This window comes from Mangifera indica, chromosome 12, assembly GCF_011075055.1.
Source record: "Mangifera indica cultivar Alphonso chromosome 12, CATAS_Mindica_2.1, whole genome shotgun sequence".
NCBI lineage: Eukaryota > Viridiplantae > Streptophyta > Magnoliopsida > Sapindales > Anacardiaceae > Mangifera > Mangifera indica.
The window spans coordinates 10,229,807-10,251,305 of NC_058148.1; the positions used below are offsets into that span (position 1 = coordinate 10,229,807).

The window sequence follows — 21,499 nt, forward strand, 5'->3', positions numbered from 1 at the left end:
TTGTTTTTGCGAATTATTTTACCTCCTTCTTGGTCCCTAATATTTAGTCTAAGATAGTTAGATCCAGTCAAGTATGAAAAGTAACATCTAGATCCTTTTCAGTTACCTATTGTTTGAATGTCGTTTTAAAAAAACCCTCAAATTATCTTAAAAAAAATTTATTTATATTACTTGTTAAATTAATTAAAAATGATGATATTTTTATCTTAAAAATTAATAAATACAAATGAAATTAATATTACTTTAATAATTTTTAAATATTTAAAGTGGAGATAGTATATTATCTATTACATTATCATTAATAATATAAGATTAGTAAAATCTTTTATTACTTAATAAAACAAATAATATAATATTAATAATAAAAAATATATTACTGAAACAATTTTGTTAGACTCCGACCAAATGCCACCTTAGATTCTATTAAACGTTACATTATTTATGCTAAATGAAATGGGAGAGACCAAAGTGCGTTAGTTCTTAATTAAAACATGTTAGGTTAAATTATAATATCCCATGATCCCATCCAAGGTTTGCGAAAACCACACATTTCCAACACTGAATTCCTAAACTATAGATTGTTATAAAAACACCTAACTTTATTAAAAAATCAATTTACGGTATAAAAAAATAAATGCCAACTTCTTTTAAAAGTATTGAAATAACTAAAAAAAATTAAAAAAATAAACTATCGACCACCAAGAAAGATGCAATATAATCGAATTGTATCAGGACAAGTGCAATCAGTCAAAATCACGTCTCCTTAGGTGCAATTAAAACTAAGTCACATTAAAAAAAGTGTGATCTTATAAATGTGATTTTAACTCTTATAATCGTAATTTCAAACTAAATAAAACATAAAAATGTTCATTTAAACTAAAATCATAGTAAACAATATGTGATCTAATAAGTACTTGATAGTAGTTATACTCATATCGAAAGAGTGTAATTTGATTGGATTCTATAAGGTCACATCTTAGCTTATATGATTTAACAATGTCACACTTTTTTTTTTACGTGATTTTAGTTGTCAAATCTGACAACTCATTGGTTATCTTTTAATATATTTTAAAAGTAAGAAAATTAAAGGTAATATGATAATTTACTTTCTTTTAACACTGTGTCAAGAGTCTTGGAAATGTGTTTAATTGCATTAAGTTTTGGGTCAAAATTTGTAGTTTAGAAATTGAAGAAGTGGCATTTGATTTTCCTAAACCTTTGGTGGGAAATGGTAATTTATTCAACAAGTTATGAGCCCATCCACCCTATTAATTTCCCACCATATTATTGCAGCCACTCATTCATTTAAATTCATATTTATAAGATTAAATTTAATATTTTTTTAATAAATAAATTAATCCCCGAACAAGCATCAGTACAGTATTCACTCGGTCTTCTTCTATATTCTGTACTCCTGCTTCATCTTCGGATCTACAACCTTCATCAGATCCTCCAAAATGCTGACTGCAGGTAGCCATGACAAGTCTCTCCAATTCAAACAAAACGACAAGTTTTTTTCCCGTATTATGTCCAAAGAAACCTCCATGGCCAACTCATCTTCCAGGGTTTACTACGGCCGCGCCTCCGGTTCTGTGCCATTCATGTGGGAGTCTCGCCCCGGCACTCCCAAACATCAGTGCAGAGACACCGCTCTCCCGCCGCTCACTCCTCCGCCTTCTTATCTGTCAAAGCCTAGCTCAAATTCAAAAAATCTTCACAAAAATACCCACAAGCCAAAGCTTTTGAACGCAATCTTCCCCTCGAGGTTCACCAAGAAGAATTGCCACGTGTCACCTAATTCATTTTCTTCTTGGTCGTGCGCTTCATCGTCTTCGTCTTCCTCTTCTTCCTCGTGGTCGTCTTCAAGATCAATCAGCTCCAAGTTTCAGAAAAGATGCTTGTCATCTTCGTCAAGAACACGTGTACATTATAACATGGAAGACGAAGAGGATCATCAAGCTTCAGGTCATGGCCGTGGACCCCCTACTTGTACATTGTGTTTTGGTGGTGCTAAAGCTAAGAGTTTTAATGGCGGTCGAGGGTTCCTCTCTGTGGTGAATATGAAGAATACTTTCTTCTCCATTGTAGGCACCCATGGATCAAATCATCAAGGTACCGCTTGATTAATTAGACAGAGATCATATGAAAAAAAGTATTAATTGTATTAAATAATTTTCTTTTTGGTATGAACTAGAATAGAAAACTTCAACTCAAATTTTATGATAATTTTTTAAATGTACGTTTGCCTGACACTTCCGTAATATTAGAGAAAATTGTTAAACCAATCAATTAAGAAGAAATAATATAAGTTTCAAAGAAATTAAATTGAATATATTCTTAAATAATACTATATATAAATATTTTTTAAATATATAAATAATGTATTATTATGTGATTGAATATTATTTTATATTTAATTTAAAATATTCTAATTACATATGATTTGTATACTTATTTATTTACTTAAAAGTATACAATAAAACTATATATACTCACTTTGAGTACACAAATAAATATATATTTAAATGTATCATTTTATGATTGAATAATTTTACATTAAAAAAAATTTAATCACTTGATAACATATATAAGTATATACTTATTTATATACTCAAAGTTAGTACACCTAATAGTGCTTTAAAAATATGTTTAATAGTTTTTATTTGTATATTTTTAGTTTTTTGGTTTCTATTTATAGACAACCCATAAAATTATATATATAATTTTTATATATAAATAATTATATATTATAATGTGATTAAATATTTTTTTATTTTTAATTATTTAATTATATGATAATACGTTATTATTTATACATCTAACATTGTCTATAAGTAATTATCTTGATCGATGGAGTCTGGTGCTTGTTAGGGTGTATTCATTAAATTAATACAACGACCCCCGCTGAATTAGTAATTCGTTAAGGGAAGATTAACCAGTTGATCATATCTTCACAGCTCACAAGAAGATAACATGCTTTTTATATACATTCAGCATGTGTAGGCATTAAAGTTTTCTCTTCTGGGTTCCATTTAGTAAATGCCTTCATCTGTACGTGTACTATATTTCAGAAAAATGAATGTGCATATTTCCTTCGTCCCAGGCATCTTTTCAATAAATGATTTTTCAACCGACTTCACAAATATTCACATCAATCCTATGGCTGGCTAACATTTGTTCGTGTTGTGGAGTAAATGTCTATATCGTACTCCATGTGGGGGTTTAATGTTGGGACTTTTACCTCTTAACTACAAACAGTATTTTTAATTAAGTTGACAAAACCAGTGGGCTTGGGTCATTTTCATCATATTGAAGTTATTTGAGCCCAATAGTACACAACAGTCTACAGGTTGCAGTTTCAGAGGACAAATACGAAGCCTCAGATTGAGGTAGATTATAAGGGCCTATTTAATTTGGTTAAAATCATAAAATTAGTATAAATCATTTAAAAATTACAGTTTAAGTTTAGAAAAAATTTTGAGAAATCATTTTTTCATTTGGGTTGAGGTTCAAGATGAAAAAACCATTTTCTCATTTGTTAAATTTTTTATTAAATAAATCCCAAAATTAAACAACATTTTATCCCAATATTTTATTAAATAATTTTTTATATTTATTTTAATTAATATTATATAAAAAAATTACTAATACAAGTATAGATAGATTTGTTATTGAAAGATAATCATAATTTTCTTATAATTTTTGAAAATGTTAGAGGTATTGATGAATTTTTAGAGGCTTTTGAAAGTTTAAAAAAATTGAGAGTGTTTTTAAAATTTTTCAAATTTCAATATGCCTCTTATTAGTTTGAAAAATAATAATTACACCCACAAAAGACTGAACATAACACCCATAAATTGATTTACATTGATATAATTTCTACATTGTATAATAGATTATTTGATCTATAAGTTATAGAAATTTTGAGTATATAAATAGATATATATTTTATGTGTATCATAAGATGATTGAATAATTTTGAATTAAAGATAAAATAACATCTAATCATATGATGACATACATAAATATATATTTATTTATATATTAAAATAGATATGTATAATATTACTTTATATGAATTTCATTGACACAAAATGCATTTAATGTACTTTTTCTTTGATTGCTGCTAAGCTCATAACAAGCACTAAATGGTGACGGAGCCTGAATCATTGGCACACCCATGTCAAAATTAAATCACTGTCTACATTCATTGTTCTCTATCATCAAAGTCCAAAGCATTTGACGTGATTCAAGGTGACTGATTCATGCATACATATTTACAAGGCTTTCAGGGATCAATATTAACACAAATAATAAATATATTTTCATTACATTGTGTGTTTGAATGAAATTAGTTATACAGAAAAGTCAAATTTTCGCATTGTAGGAAAGTCAAGACATTTTTTTGCTCAAAGTAAATGCAATCCTAATTAAAACTATAATCAAAACGAACAACAACAGTGGCCAAGTTTAGTTGTACAGTTAGTGCCAAATTTGACTCAACTGATCACTCACCATCACACCAACCCCAAGGCGAAGAAACGGGAAAGACAGTAAGAAAGATTCAAAAAGTTAACGCAGTATTGATAAATACAGTTAGGTCAGTGAAATTAGTTGATAATCATTTACAGCTACAGGTTTTTTCTGATATGACTACCAAGCATATGTGCATATTTTGACCTAATTATAGAGATTTGGAACGAATGTTTGTTTGGTATAAAGAGTTGAAAATGTGGGGGAGTTTTGCTTTTGAACACCTTTTAGGGTTAATAGTTTATTTAGGGTTTTATTGGAAGGTCAATTTAGTTCTTGACTGCATGCATGTTACACGCTAATGGAGGACTCCAGTTGGTTCTGGGTTTGGGTGCTGTAAAAAAATAAAGAGAGAGTGAATGAAAGAGATAGAAAGTTAGGTTGCTGATGAGAGGACAACGGGGCGACTTGTTAGCCTTAAGATACGGGTCAAACAAGATTGGATGGTGCCATTTTCTTACAATCTAAGCGAATTATATACACATACATAATTATTCTAATAAATTAATGAATTTAACCCTCTCCATATTAACATTACAATAAAACTATATCTATCCACTTTGAATAATTTATACCATTATATGATCGGTTAATTTTGAATTAAAAATAAAATTACACCAAATTTTATGATGATACATAAACATATATTTATTTATATATTCAAAATTGGTATACATAATATTACTTTTAATATTATCATTCTCCTCTCCAATTCCCTCCCTTTCATCACCCACTTTGACATAACCCTGAAAAACCACAAGCAAAACCCTCTTGATTCTCTTCTAAAATCATCTCCCATTGTAGAACTTAATATAAATTTAGTGTAATCTGTGATTAATTTTATATGTTAATTGTAACTGTATGCAGGTTTTATATATTGGAAGCTTGATCGAGTACTTCAATGGAGAAATTAAGATTAAGCTAGCATGCATGTGTGGCGCACAAATCGAAAGACATTGGGATTAATTACTCTGTGGCTATTGTAATGAATAACTGATGATCACAACTTAATTTATGTTAAATATGATAAAAGGAAGATGAGATAACCAGTCGACAACATCAGTTAATAAGCTAATTATTAATTAATAATCCCATATAACACTAATCAGGTAATCAATAGAAGCAACCGAATATTTGGGAAATTGACACAACACAATTTTTTGGAAGACCCTTTTATTGTAATGCTTTCTATAATTATATTAAGGAAAAAAAATTGTAGGTGAGATGTCTTTAATATGAGCACATGTGAGTATGGATCCTCCTCAAAGTAGGTTCATTTCTTGAGGGTGTCCAATCTTTTTCTACGAACATCAATGAAAATATAGTACAAACATTTAACGCTCAAGTTTCACCACAGAATTTATCAACCTAAATTTACATTTATGTAGTACAAATATTTAACGCTCAAGTTTCATCACTGAATTTATGAACCTAAATTTGCACATATATATATATTTAACCTCGTGGGTATTCTATAATATACAATAGATATTCTATAATACATTATGATATAGGTAAAAAATGATACATATATTAAAATATATATAATTAATATAATATAATAGACGTATCACACGATACGATATATATTATTGATATAAATTTATACATTTTTTACAGAAACTGATGGTATAATGGGGAGTATATGAAAAAATTTAAATTTTTAAAGGTGTATAATATTTTTTAAAATAATGATATGTCAATTAATATTTTATTATTATATTTTTAAAAAGAAATATTCTAGATTATTATATACGATTAAAAAATTAAGTTTTTAATATATGATGTGGTATACGATTCAATTACCATAGTTCATCAATCAACCTTATACCCCATAAAAGTAATGAATTTATGCTAGCAAGTTAATGAAAAAGATCAGAAGTATTAAGAGAGAATTAATGGCTCTAGTTTTAGTTTTGGTCTTAGCGATCTCCAAAGGATAGTTGCTGATTCTACACGGAGCTTGAGGGAGGTGTTAACATTAATTAAATCTGAGCAATTTTGTTCAAACACTGTTTCTCAGAGTTGGTTGCTTGTTTTAGAGTCTTTATCCTTAACTCCCAGATACAATCTTTCAGAAGATTGAAGATGGGATTTTTGATTTTGACAAGAAACAATAATTTGTTTGCTGGCAGGACTTCTTATCAAAGCACTATCTGTATCTATTTGTATAATATATAAATAGTTTCATCACTTTATAATTTATCAAATTTAAGGTTCCAACACAAAATATGTTCAAAATTTGGTTAGGATTTAGATTGTTCGAATTGATGATTAAAATAATCAAAGTCCACATTTAGGTCTCTCCTAAGAATCAAGCAAAGACCACATGCGGGCAGGAAAAATTAATCACTAAGCAATCTAAGCAAAACCTGATGGTTTGATTTACAAAGTCAACACATTTGAAGACAACGCACGTGGGCAAGCAGTGAGAGAGAGCTGGCATTTATAGAACTCTCTGAATCTTCTCTCTCAATTGATCTTCTCCATTGATGCTCTCACTGCGTTTTTGTGTTTCTCTTTTTCTTTCTCTGGAACAACTCCATAAAAAGTTTCTGAAATAATTTATATTTCCTCCTTCTACGCTTATCAGTTAATTAGCTTCCAATTTCAGTCTTCTTTCTATATACATCCCTTTAGTGTGTCAATTATTCTTTTTTATATCATTAATTTCTTCACTAGACCATCCCTTTCTTTGCTGTATATCTTGCCTTTTAAGTACTCTTTTCTCTTCTCTCTCTCTTTCTCTTTGAGCAACTCCACTTTCATTCATGAGAGCATGCCTGAATGTCCAGAGAAAGGTAAGAAGTAGAAATCTCTCTCCCTCTCTCTCTTTTTCTCATGATTAACCTCTTTTTGTTTTTAATTCCATTGACGTGTATATAACTAACAAAGCCATCACTGTTTAAATTTGTTGTTGTTTATTATATCATCTGTAGGGAGAGATTTGATGAGATAGGAAAGAAGATCAAAAGAGAAGCAGATGCTTCTTCTCTTATGAGAAGAAGACACATGCTGGGCCCTCCTGGAACCCTAAATACTATTACCCCATGTGCAGCCTGTAAACTCTTAAGACGTAGGTGTGCACAAGAATGCCCTTTTTCACCATATTTCTCCCCTCATGAACCTCAAAAGTTTGCTTCTGTTCACAAAATCTTCGGCGCCAGCAACGTCTCCAAAATGCTCATGGTAATTCAAACCCTAAATCCCTAGTTAAATATCATCTCTATAATAATATAAATTACTGCAGTTCTGTATTTATGGTTTTATTATATTTCAGGAGGTGCCGGAGAGCCAAAGAGCGGATGCTGCAAATAGCCTTGTTTATGAGGCGAATGTAAGGCTAAGAGATCCAGTTTATGGGTGCATGGGTGCAATTTCAGCTCTGCAACAACAAATTCAATCGTTGCAGGCGGAGCTCAATGCTGTAAGGGGTGAGATATTGAAATACAAATATAGAGAAGCTAATATTATGCCATCATCTCACGTTGCCTTGCTCTCTTCTGGAACTGTTTCTATTGCTGCTCCACCACCACCACCATCATCAGCTCCATCTCCACCACCACCTCCACCGCCACCTCCTCCTTCTCTTCATTCTGCTTCCTGCACTTCTCCTTCCGTGTACGGACAACCATCTAATGTTGCAGATTATAACTCCATTTCAAGTGAAAACGTTTCCTACTTTGGTTAAATTAAAATATTCCTAGATTAAGAAATCTATCCCATGTATTTTTCTATATAATGAAAAAAAAAAGGAATAAAATGAGGAAGAGTATACCATTATTATTGGCTTATATGGGATTTTTCAGTTGATTAATACGTTTATTTTCTTCTCAATTTTCAAGATGAAATTAAATATTTCTTGCTTTATAATAATACTTCTTCTCCCCCCTTTTTCTATAAATAAATTTAAAATAAAACCCTAGAATTTAAGAAGTGAAGTCAATTCAAAATCTAGCACAATTAAACATGCAAGTCTGTGCCATGAATATTTGGGAATTCTTCCTATATTATAAGCATATGCATTAAACCAATTCTATCGATCATATCACTTCTCTACTCCTTTCCTTTTTCCTTTCACTTTCCATTTCGAACTCTCTTGTAATAAATGGATATATAAATTTTTTGTGTTAAGAATTTTGGGCAACTAATTAGCAAAGCATCAGTAGTTTTAGTTTAAGTTATGAATTAATTGCATGCTTGTCTTAATTAAATTTGTCGCAAAAAGGGTAACCCATGATTGGATAAATTGGAAGAATGAAGTTGCCACTTAGTGAAGCTAGCTAGAGCATAATATATAATTAAATTAAGTAGTAGATGTGTACGTATTTGTTGGATGGTCAATGGCAGAGCCAGCTATCTTATAAACTTAAAATTTTTTTCTGAACGTTGAGGGTTTCCTTGGCGTGTGGGTTTCAGCCTGAGTTGGAAGGGAGAAACAAGCAAGTTATGGAGAACTGCATTCCATTCACTATCGGTATCACATCTTTTCCATTGTTTTTAATATCTTGTTCTCATTAAATAAATGAATTGAGATTCATCATGTCAATGTCACCATCTCTAAAATCCTATCTCGACGTGATTGAATTTGGTCTCCAGTCGTGGTTGCTTCTAATATTGGCATCTTACTTCGTCTTTTTACACAACTCCATCTCCATACACCATTATTTATTATAATTATAAAGTGTTACATCCAGATTCTCAAACAATTAACAATAAGCTTTTTAATTTCTCCATTAAAAGCTCAACACAATTATAAGTATTTTCTTCATCTCTCAAATAGTTATTCATCGTTGTTCTTCTCCTCACAATCAGAGATATGCCGAAATCAAAATATGAAATTTACACAAATTATTTCTATGGGAGCTTCTTTATTTGCATTGATGATCTAGTCACCCATAGTGGATACAAAATTATCCCACAAATTCCAATCATTATTATTATTATTTTACTTGCGCTTGGTCTAGCGTCTTATTAGTGTGCATAAATTCAAATCAACAAATCTCAATAAAATCCTTCTGCTCATAGCCTGTAAATGTTTCTCTTAGGTAATGTTTGGTTTAAAGTAGTAACACATTACTCTGATAATTTTTTTATTACTTAAATTATTTTATTTAATTTGTAAATAATAAAATAATTTGATAATTTTCTATTACCAATGATGACATGATAAGTAATATAAGAGGTAATTTATTCCTCCACTTAGGTATAAATACCTTTTGATTTTATTATAATTACATTTTACTATTAATTTTTTAATATAAAAATAATTTCATTTTTATTTAATATAACCAGTAAAATAAAAAATAAATTAAAATAATATTTTAATATTTTTTATTATCTCTAACCAAACATATAATAATTTATACCCAATAATCTTATCTTCAAAGTAATTTTTATTTTCAGTAATAAACATTACAAAAACCCATGGCACCCTTATATTCAATTGAAATTTTGGCCATGTAAATCTTGTATTTGTCATTTATTGTCATTCTTGTTGTTCAATCAAAATCTTCACTAAGATATAGATCTACTTGAAAAATAATTTAAAGCCTAATGGGGAATAAAAAAAAATTCAAATCCATTTTTATTAACAAGCAAGTTACATATGAGGAACTTCATTCCAATGTTTCTCAATTTATCTCACATTTTCTAATATTATATATACATATTGTTGATACGTAATTTAAATAAACAAATAATGTGTTATTATATAATTAGATATTATTTTATATTTATTTCAAAATTAGTTAATCATATAATAATACATTATATATATATAAAAATTGTGTATAAAAAATATTTTCGCATAATTGTATTATTGTTTTTATTACTTTCTCTTATTATATGAAATATTTTAGATCTTCATGCCTTGAGGGGCGGACCTGGGCTTTGTGAGGGTAGGCCCAGGCCCACCCTCAATTTACAAAATGTATTGAACATTTTGTCTAGGCCCACCCTCAGTTTTATAAAAAAGAATGTATGTCCCATTTCACTTTATTGCAGCCCATTTCAATTCCAGAACATATCTAAGCCCACTTCCCACCTCAAGAATTATGCCCAAGCTAAATTGCTGAAGTCCACAAGTAATTTTTTAAAGTTGAAATTAGAAACAAATAAATAATAGCAAGCCCAATTTCCACTTTAAAGAGTATTCCCAACCCAAAAGGATGGCGCCCAGAACTAATTTTTTTTTTTTAAATTGAAATAAAAATAAAACAAAATATTTGTATCACCTAACTAGTCCAATATATACAAATAAATAAATATATATATATAAAATAATAAATTTCTTCATTTTTCACTTTTCAAAACATTTTTAGAAAGTATAAAAAGAAAATATTCTTATCAATCAATCAATAAAAAATGAAAGAAGTTTATAGATTCAAAATAAGTTTTATTACTAAGTTTTTTAGAATGAGATGAAAAGAAGTCAATTTTATAAGATGCAAATGAAACTTTATTTATTTATTTATTTTTTTATAATGAGGAACCCTACCTGAACCAAATTATCCGTACAGGGTTAAGTTAATCACACTAAGTAGAATAAATTTCACGTCTAGTAATTGATATTGTAATTGTTGAACCAAATAAATCAAAATTTTGATTAGAACCTATATTTTTTTATATATAAATATAATTTTTTGTCAGTCAAGCTATCCCTTAAGGGTCAAATAAAAAATTCTAGCATAATTAAAATCGATTAATTTTTAATGCAAGTTAACTAAAATAAGCATCTTCAATATATTGGATTTAAGTAAATTGTTAGATCCATATTTTTTTTAATGAAAAAAATTAGTTGTGTAATTATTTTGCTTAAGGTTTGGTAATTTCTTTAAATTTTCACTAGAGCCATGGAGGCTCCCTTTTGACAAAAATTCTAAAGCCCTATGTGTGGTTGCTTCAAATGCTGCATCTAATTTTTCTAGTAGATTTTAAGTTCCCATTCTAAGTATTTATTATTCTATTTTCCACATATATTTAATTAATTATCTTTTCAAACAAAAATTGTGAAAAATTTTCATATATTTAAGAGTGTTTGATATAAAAAAGTTTTATAATTGATGAATTATTCATTAATATAAATCCATGTAGTATATATTTTTTTTATTTTTCCCTGTATATGAGTTTTGAAACATACTGAAAATTTGAATTATGAAAAAAGTAAAAAAAATAACCTGTTTATTGAATTGATATCGATTGCACAATAGATGATAGATTATATTGGTTATACCAGATATTTTGTTGTACTAGAACACTAATTTAAATAATCAATTCAAATTAAAATCGAGTTATGAATATAAATTATAGATTTATGTTATAAATTTGAGTTAAATTTGAATCAAACTAAATTAAATACTTCGTAATTTGAATATAACTCAATTTAGAAAATTGAATTAAATTTTTTAATTAAATTTAAACTAGACTGAATTAGCTTTTGACACTGAACTGCCTCAATTTGAATTTATCCTTGATTGAACTCAATGCATATCCTGAGTCACAATACCCGAGATCTGACCTACAAAGCTGCAAGCATTATTTTATTATTTTCTTTGATGAATAAAACACTAACTAAACTAAACTGCAAGCCCAAGCCCAAAAAGAATAGCCAATCCACGATCCAATTCATCATAACATCTGTTCTGCCAAAAAAAAAAAAAAGTACACTCACAAATGCAGAATTCTAAAAGCAATACCACAAGGAACAAGTTTTACTTGAATTAGAGAACCAAAACTTCGAAACACTTTATTATTCTTCATCAAGATCCTTTCTTAATTGACCCTCCTGCAATTCTTCCTGATCTCACCCTGGGATCCAGTGAGTGGCTGAATGTCTCCCATCTTAATCATGGCAGAAACAAAATCAGAAGTGAAGGCGCTTGGACTGTTACTGTAGGTGCTCACTATTGAATCAGTGGACCCACCATTGAACAACTGTTGGTCAGAGTGAAGCAATCCCTTCTTTCCGATCAGATTCTTGAAATAGTTGTTGTCAAAAACTGTTGGGGTCTGCAGATCAAGTGGCGCTAAATTGTTGTCACCAGTGCCGTTGGTTCTGGGGCAGTTGCCTTGCCTTGTTTTAGCGAATGAAGCATCGATGTTTGTCTCGTTGTATATACGAGCTCTGAATTGTACGCACTTGATCGCCCGATTGTGTGAGCCCCTGATATCGATTCGATAACATTATATACCACTCGGATATTATTACTGAAAGAGTATATAAATTGATGAAACCGAGGGGGGAGAAATTACCAGCGAGAGCAACAAGGTCACTGGTGGAGAGCCCAAGGCTGCTGAAGCGAGAGATAAGGCGGCTAAGGTCAGAAGTTGGAGGGGGAATTCCATTGTTGGCTTCAGATAGGCTAGCAGTTCTGGAATCTCTTCTTCCTAGTTTTACATCCCAGTTAGGCCCTCCAAGCTACACCAATACAACAACAAAATACGTTAACATTCTTTCTGTTGGTGATTACCTTGAAAGTGAGCTTAAATAGTCAATATATATAAACTTACGATAGCCACTGAGTCTCGGGCAGTGATGGCCAAGATATCAGCGCAGAGACGACACCAGGGCAAACCTTCTCAACAGCTGACTTGATATTGTCAACCACATTGAAGCCACGGGCCGAGTTGAGATTTGGAATTGCAGTTTTCTCTCCGGTGAAGGAAGATGTGTCGTCTAGTAGAAGTGATCCATCGCATCCCTGTTATAAAATCAATGGACAAACATTAGATTATTATAGACTTGAAAACATATAATATTTTCCAGAATTTGGTAAGCCAACAAGTCTATTAGTTAGTTATCCATTTTGTCAATGTTTGGCACAACACACATGTCAAAGAGAGAGGCTTTATTAATGTGAAAAGAATAAATATGTACGCTAACGAAGCAATCGTGGAAGAACAGGCGAAGCAAAGAGGCACCCATACGGGCCTCTTTTGCAATAGCTGACTGCACGGTGGACTTGACAGTTGGAAAGAGTTTTGGGCAAGTCTTTGAGTAGAAATTTGTAGAGAGTTGAGCATTGGTGCGGCTTACAGCTAGCACAATGAGAGCGAAAGCCATCAAAGACTTGAAAAAGAAGGCCATTAGGATAAATGGAACAGGAAACGAAGCGGGGAAATTTTTGTTCGTGTTGAGATGATGAACAAGAAGTGCAACGATGTTTGATTTATATAGAGATGAATTCTCCAGGCGCTTCGGCTCTGCAGGTAACCTAACACGTAGAATATTGTGTCATGTCTGTGCATGGCACACATCGAGTTTAGATCGGTAAACGATGACAATAAATAAAGATGACACCAAAGATTACCAACAAGTATGAAGTAAAAATAAGGCCAAACGACTATTTCCTACCCAAGGTTTAGCGTTTTCTTAAATGTCCCCCTTTTAACTATGGAAACACCAAACATCTACCCATGGCTGGTTAGATTTAACCAAACCCTAACGCCTAAAAATTTTATCTCTTTTTACCCCCCTAAACTTTAAAAACTAAAATTTTCCCCCAGCCTAAGTTTTAAAAAATCGCAGTTTCACCCTAGGGTTTGGTTTTGAAATCTTTGGCGACCGTTCTGGCTCCGTTGCCGACGGTCTCTCCCTCCCGAAGCAGCCTCTTCTTCGGCGAATACTTTTCTCCCATTTGGAGGCCTCTCCATCGGCGTCGAAAACGGGAAGAGAGACGAAGACGAAGCCGTCGTCTTCGTCTGGGAAGACGATCGTCCTCCCACTGGGAAGACGATCGTCTTCCCAGACGAAGTTCTTCGTCTCTCTTCCAGTTTTCGACGCCGATGGAGCCTCCAAATGGGAGGAAAGTATTCGCCGGAAGAAGAGGCTGCTTCGGGAGGGAGAGACCGTCGGCAACGGAGCCGGAACGGTCACCGGAGATTTCAAAACCAAACCCTAGGGTGAAACTGTAATTTTTTAAAAGTTAGGTTGAGGGAAAATTTTAGTTTTTAAAGTTTAGGGGGGCAAAATTAGATTTTATTTTAGTTTATTTTTAATATTATAGCAAAAATAACGATTTTACCCCTACCACCGTTAGGGTTTGGTTAAATCTAACTGGTCATGGATGGGTGTTTGGTGTTTCCATAGTTAAAGGGGGGACATTTGAGAAAACGCTAAACCTTGGGTGGGAATAGTCGTTTGGCCTAAAAATAATAATATCCTAAAGAGAAAAGAGTGAGAACACGTCCTTACGGCTTGAAATGGTAAACTAATAAAATATATAAGGTGTTGAGTTGCCATTTGTCAAGGGTTCTTAGTGATTTGTGACAATTTGTCAAATTTGGGGTCCTCATTTACTTTAGAAAAATTAAAATTTTTAGTGTTATTTTAATGCGTATATACATATATGTCACTTATTTTAAAATTTAAACAAATATATCATAATAGTAATCTATTTTTTTAAATATTTTTCTCAAAATGATTCATACAGAGATTCTATTTTTTTCTTTGTAACTTTTTTTTCAGCTTTCAAATAAGAAAGGAATCTCTGTAACATAAAATAAATAAATTATTAATAAAAAAAGATACGTGATTGAATAATAAAATTTATAAAAAAATCATTATAAAAGATTCAATTTAAATACAAGAGAAAGAGAGATGAAAAACAAAGGTTGACATCACTGAAAATAAAAAAATTATTGAAAAAAAAAATTGACGTCACGCCAACTCTTGGCATTGACGCGCCAACCCTTTTACCCTCATTGAAATGAAAAGGGTTGGCATCCATTTTAAAGGATTGGCGTTGAGATGCCAACTCTTTTCCATTTTAAAGGGTTGGTGTCTCAACGCCAACCTTTTTTAACAATTTTTTTGAAAAAAAAGTTTTTTGAATTTTTTTGTTAAAAAAAGTCGCAAGGCCAACACTTTTTAAATTAAAAATAAATAAAAAAAGTCACAACGCCAACACTTTTTAAAAATTTAAAAATTTTGTTTTTTTAAAAGTCTTAATGCCTACCCTTTTTCAAAAGGTCTGTTAAGACAAGGAAAATTATACATATATAAGTATCAGATTGAAATAAACAAATATAAAAAATAAATGAATTGAATGTAATGAAAAAAATAGAAAAAAATAAATAAATTCATTGGGGCGTGAGGGGTTGACGTTAACATCAACCTGCTCTTCATTTGAAATTTTTCCTGACCTATATTTCAGTATTTTACAACTATCATTACAACATCAAACAATATTATAACAACTTTAAACAATAGAAATAACATGAAATAATAACATTAAACAATCTAACAATATGAAATCATAATAAAATTAAATTTTACATGAACTTATAAACATGAATATACCATACTTATTTTATTTTCAATTGTTCATAAAGAAAACACATAATATATGAGTTTAAGTCAAGACTGAACTAAATGTGGATGATTTTGCTATGAAGTTTTTACAGCAGATGTTAATTCTCATAATAAATTTAACAATTTTTGTCTCTTCCTTCCTTGTGTTCAAATTGAATATTTTATAATGGTTTTTTCACGAGTTTTATTGTTCAATCACGTGTCATCTTCCATTAATAATTTATTTTTTTATGCTATAGAGATTTCATTCATTACTTGAAAACTAAGGAAGAAAAAAGAAAAAGTTACAGAGAAAAAAATCTCTGCATGAGTCATTTCAAAAGAGATATTTTGAAAAGTAGAGTATTGTTGTAGTATATTTATTTAAATTTTGAAATAAATGATATATATATATATATATATATATTTATATATATATATATATATATATATATATATATATATATATACACACACACACAGATGGCGGTATGAAATCTCTGACTTATTGAAATATTCTTTACCATTTGCATACCTAATAATATCTTTGATCTTTCTCTCTTGGAAAATTTTAGCATTGTTATCTCTATATTACACGCGTTTTTATTGCTTTTGCATTTTAAAGCAAAAACGTTTATCAAGTGTGACCCAGACTTTTTTTTTGTCGAAAAGTTTTAATACTTACTCAATTTTTGTAATTTTTATGTAAAATTTTATTTATCAACACCCATTAAGGGAATATTTGATTTGTGTAATATTTTATTATCAAAATAGAAAAATTACTTTAAAGATAGAGTACTTAAGAGATTATTGGGTATAAATAATTACTATGTTTGATAAAATTTGATAGATATAAATAAATATTATGTTTGATTAAAGGTAATAAAAAATTACTAGTAAATTATTTTACTTAAAAACCCTTGAATATAATTATTTTTAAATTTTTTTATATTATTTGTCGTATTAATTAAAAATAAATTTATTTTTTATCTCAAAAAATTAATAAATAATAATATAATTATAATAAAATCAATATTATTTTGGTAATCTTTAAATACCTAAAGTGAAAATAGTAATTAGATTACCACCTATATTATCTGTTATGTCGATATTGATAATAAAAGATTATTATAATATTTTATTACTGACAAATCAAACAAAAAAATAAAAAATAAATTATCAAGATAATCTTAAAACCAAAACCAAAGCCCCTAAAGGTGTTTCACTATAACTTTCACATCAAATATATATTTACAGTTAAAATAGAGTTACAATGTTTCAGGATATTTATCTTGGTCGGAACAATATTTGATAAATTTTGTTGGGTTTTCTGGTCATTTAAATTTCAGTATAGCACAGACTTTCTCGAAATATTATAGTTATGACTTGTGACTCTTGGAGATCAAGACTATTGGACGCACAAAAAGCCGGGAGAGCAAAAAAGTCTACAATGATAATTACGGAAATATTAGGGAAATTTTGCCTAAATCCATCAAAGTCTTAACTCATTTAATGATTCTTGTTTGGATGATTGAGCACAGGACAGGACCCGTCAATGTCTGACACTCAGCAGTGATTTAACCAATTTTCTCTTATCATATTAAAAAAAGAATGTAACAAGTTCACGCATCCATCACATCTTCATTTATAGTTCTCTTTTGGCCAAACACCTATTCCCAACCAAACTATGCTGATTTATCAAGTTCGCCCATTAACTATAAAAATACGTTTATCCACCCATAAGTAGTTAAAATTAACGATGAAAGAGTAAAATCATCTTTTTCTCTATAATATTAAAAATAAACTAAAATAGAATCCATTTTTGCCCCTCTAAATTTTAAAAAGTAAAATTTTTTCTCAACCTAAGTTTTAAAAATGACAGTTTTACCATAGGGTTTCATTTTGAAATCTCTGGCTCCATTGCCAATGACCTCTCCATCCTGAAGCATTCTCTCTTTTCGGTGATCTCTTTCCTCCCATTTAGACTCTTGATCGACGTCAGAGAAGCCATGGAAGATGAAGAACTTCGTCGAGGAAGACAAAGTTCGTCTTCCCAGACGAAGACGAGACGACTCGTGGTCCTCTAGGAAGACAAGTCGTCTTCATCTGGAAACACGATTGTCTTCCTAAACAATCACCTGGAAAGATTATTTCTCTTCCCAGATGATATCTCTCAGCATCGGATGGGTTGAGATAGAGTTGAGGGGGCCATCGGTAGAAGAGAACCGTCGAGAGAGAGGAGAGACGACCGACAATCGCGTCAGAGAAAGTTAAAGGGTTTGGAAACTAAACTCTGGGGGGGGAAATGCGGTCTTTTCAAACTTAGCTTAGGAAAAAAATATTAGTTTTTAAACTTTTATAGGGAAAAATGAGATTAAATTTTCAGGGGTTAGTGTTTTGTTAAATTTAACCAATCATGAGTGGGTAAATGATATTTTCATAGTTAACGGGGAAAACTTTGACATTTTGACATAGTTTGGGTGGGAATAGTTGTTTGGCCTTTTTTTTTCATCTCTATCTCTTCTAACATAAATTTTCATAACACCCGCCCTCAATTTACAAAAAGCATTGAACATTTTGTCTAGGCCCCCACCTCAGTTTTATAAAAAGAATGTATGTCCCATTTCACTTTATTGCAGCCCATTTCAATTCCAGAACATATCTAAGTCCACTTCCCACCTCAAGAATTATGCCCAAGCTAAATTGCTGAAGTCCACAAGTAATTTTTTAAAGTTGAAATTAAAAACAAATAAATAAGAGCAAGCCCAATTTCCACTTTAAAGAGTATTCCCAACCCAAAAGGATGGCGCCCAGAACTAATTTTTTTTTTTTTTAAATTGAAAAAAAATAAAACAAAATATTTGTATCACCTAACTAGTCCAATATATACAAATAAATAAATATATAATATAAAATAATAAATTTCTTCATTTTTCACTTTTCAAAACATTTTTAGAAAGTGCGAAAACAAAATATTCTTATCAACCAGTCAATGAAAAATGAAAGAAGTTTATAGATTCCAAATAAGTTTTATTACTCTAAGTTTCTTAGAATAAGATGAAAAGAAGTCAATTTTATAAGATGCAAATGAAATTTTATTTATTTTTCTATAACAAAGAACCCCATCTGAACCAAACTGTCCATACAAAGTTAAATTAATCACATTGAGTAGAATAAATTTCACGTCTAGTGATCGATTCTATAATTGTTGAACCAAATAAGTTAAAAATTTGATTTTGATATATTGCCAGAGAAGATTTGAACCCATATTCTTTTATACATGAATATCATTTTTTGTCACTCAAACTATCCCTTAAGGGTCAAATGAAACTTTATTTGGTTAAACAATTTTAATATAATCAAAATCGATTAATTTTTAATGCAAGTTGACTAGAATAAGCATCTTCAATATATTGGATTTAAGTAAATTGTTAGATCCGTATATATATTTTTTTCATGTAAAAAATTAGTTGTGTTATCCTTTAATTATCTTTTCAAAGAAAAATTGTAAAAAAAAATTCATATATTTAAGAGTGTCTGATATAAAAAAGTTTTATAATTGATGAATTATCCATTCCTATAAATCTATGTAATATAATTTTTCTTTTTCTTTTTCCCTATATATGAGTTATGAAACATATTGAAAATTTGAATTATGAAAGAAGTTAAAAATAACCTGTTTATTGAATTGATATTGATTGCACAATAGATGATAGATTATATAGGCTATACCAAATATTCTGTTGTAATAGAATATTTGCTATAGATTCGAATCACGAATTCAAATAATCAATTCAAGTCAAAATCGAGTTATGAATATGAATTATAGATTTAAGTTATAAATTTGAGTTAAATTCGAATCGAATTAAATTGAACACTCTCTAACTCAAATATAACTCAATTTAGAAAATAAATTAAATCTTTTAATTTAATTAAAATTTAAATTAAATAAATTTAAACTAGACTGAATTAGCTTTCGAGACTGAACTAACTCAATTTGAATTTAACCTTGGTTAAACTCAATGCGGATCCTGAGTTATAAAGCCCCAGCTCTGACCTACAAAGCTGCAAGCATTATTTTATTATTTTCTTTGATGAATAGAACACAAACTAAACTAAACTGCAAGCCCAAGGCCAAGCCCAAAAAAAAAGACAATCCACGATCCAATTCATCATAACATCTGTTCTTCCAAAAAAAATATATTGCACTCACAAATGCAGAATTTTAAAAGCATTACAACAAGGAACAAGTTTTACATGAATTAGAGAACCAAACTTCGAAAGACTTTATTATTCTTCATCAAGATCCTTTCTTAATTGACCCTCCTGCAATTTTTCCTGATCTCACCCTGGGATCCAGTGAGTGGCTGAATGTTTCCCATCTTAATCATGGCAGCAACAAAATCAGAAGTGAAGGTGCTTGGACTGTTACTGTAGGTGCTCACTATTGAATCAGTAGACCCACCATTGAACAACTGTTGGTCAGAGTGAAGCAATCCCTTCTTTCCGATCAGATTTTTGAAATATTTGTTGTCAAAAAATGTTGGGGTCTGCAGATCAAGTGGCGCCAAGTTGTTGTCACCAGTGCCGTTGGTTCTGGGGCAGTTGCCTTGCCTTGTTTTAGCGAATGAAGCATCGATGTTTGTCTCGTTGTATATACGAGCTCTGAATTGTACGCACCTTGATTGCCCAATTGTGTGAGCCCTGATAGCAATTCGATAACATTATATACCACTTGGATATTATTACTGAAAGAGTATATAAATTGATGAAACTGAGGGGGGAGAAATTACCAGAGAGAGCAACAAGGTCCCTGGTGGAGAGCCCAAGGCTGCTGAAGCGAGAGATAAGGCGGCTAAGGTCAGAAGTTGGAGGGGGAATTCCATTGTTGGCTGCAGATAGGCTAGCAGTTCTGGAATCTCTTCTTCCTAGTTTTACATCCAGTTAGGCCCTCCAAGCTACACCAATACAACAACACAATACGTTAAAATTCTTTCTGTTGATGATTACCTTGAAAGTGAGCTTAAATAGTCAATATATATAAACTTACGATAGCCACTGAGTCTCGGGCTGTGATGGCCAAGATATCAGCGCAGGAGACGACACCAGGGCAAACCTTCTCAACAGCTGACTTGATATTGTCAACCACATTGAAGCCACGGGCCGAGTTGAGATTTGGAATTGCAGTTTTCTCTCCTGTGAAGGAAGATGTGTCGTCTAGTAGAAGTGATCCATCGCATCCCTGTTATAAAATCAATGGACAAACATTAGATTATTATAGACATGAAAACATATAATATTTTCAGAATTTGGTAAGCCAACAAGTCTATTAGTTAGTTATCCATTTTGTCAATGTTTGGCACCACACACATGTCAAAGAGAGAGGCTTTATTAAAGTGAAAAGAATAAATATGTACGTTAACGAAGCAATCGTGGAAGAACAAGCGAAGCAAAGAGGCACCCATACGGGCCTCTTTGCAATAGCTGACTGCACGGTGGACTTGACAGTTGGAAAGAGTTTTGGGCAAGTCTTTGAATAGAAATTTGTAGAGAGTTGAGATTGGTGCTGCTTACAGCGAGCACAAGGAGAGCGAAAGCCATCAAAGACTGAAAAAGAAGGCCATTAGGATAATTGGAACAGGAAACGAATTGGGGAATTTTTGTTTGTGTTGA

General features: G+C 30.7%; 3 protein-coding genes and 1 pseudogene across 3 annotated transcripts; 2 read left to right on the plus strand and 2 right to left on the minus strand.

Moving 5' to 3' along the window:
- Positions 1-1,353: 1,353 nt before the first annotated feature.
- Positions 1,354-2,285, plus strand: LOC123193571. Its single transcript, XM_044606608.1, has one exon. It carries the CDS (start codon positions 1,458-1,460, stop codon positions 2,121-2,123), a length of 666 nt encoding a protein of 221 aa, XP_044462543.1. The 5' UTR covers positions 1,354-1,457; the 3' UTR covers positions 2,124-2,285.
- Positions 2,286-6,781: 4,496 nt separating this feature from the next.
- LOC123192737 (LOB domain-containing protein 15-like) lies at positions 6,782-8,327 on the plus strand. The gene is made up of 3 exons (XM_044605383.1): positions 6,782-7,334; positions 7,473-7,722; positions 7,814-8,327. Exons 1-3 carry the CDS (start codon positions 7,321-7,323, stop codon positions 8,222-8,224), a joined length of 675 nt encoding a protein of 224 aa, XP_044461318.1. The 5' UTR covers positions 6,782-7,320; the 3' UTR covers positions 8,225-8,327.
- Positions 8,328-12,048: 3,721 nt separating this feature from the next.
- LOC123192272 lies at positions 12,049-13,777 on the minus strand (annotated as a pseudogene).
- A 6,081-nt stretch (positions 13,778-19,858) lies between these two features.
- LOC123192273 (peroxidase 4-like) lies at positions 19,859-21,493 on the minus strand. Its single transcript, XM_044604754.1, is given in 7 exon segments — positions 19,859-20,531; positions 20,620-20,766; positions 20,769-20,784; positions 20,877-21,068; positions 21,244-21,305; positions 21,308-21,385; positions 21,388-21,493. Coding segments are annotated over 7 exon segments (927 nt in total). The 5' UTR covers positions 21,428-21,493; the 3' UTR covers positions 19,859-20,139.
- Positions 21,494-21,499: the final 6 nt, after the last annotated feature.

Bases quoted from the DNA above. Each gene is read 5' to 3' on its own strand.
- LOC123193571 (XM_044606608.1), top strand. From the start codon at position 1,458: ATGCTGACTGCAGGTAGCCATGACAAGTCTCTCCAATTCAAACAAAAC.
- LOC123192737 (XM_044605383.1), top strand. The intron at 7,723-7,813 runs GTAATTCAAACC...ATTATATTTCAG, and splicing joins ACGTCTCCAAAATGCTCATG to GAGGTGCCGGAGAGCCAAAG.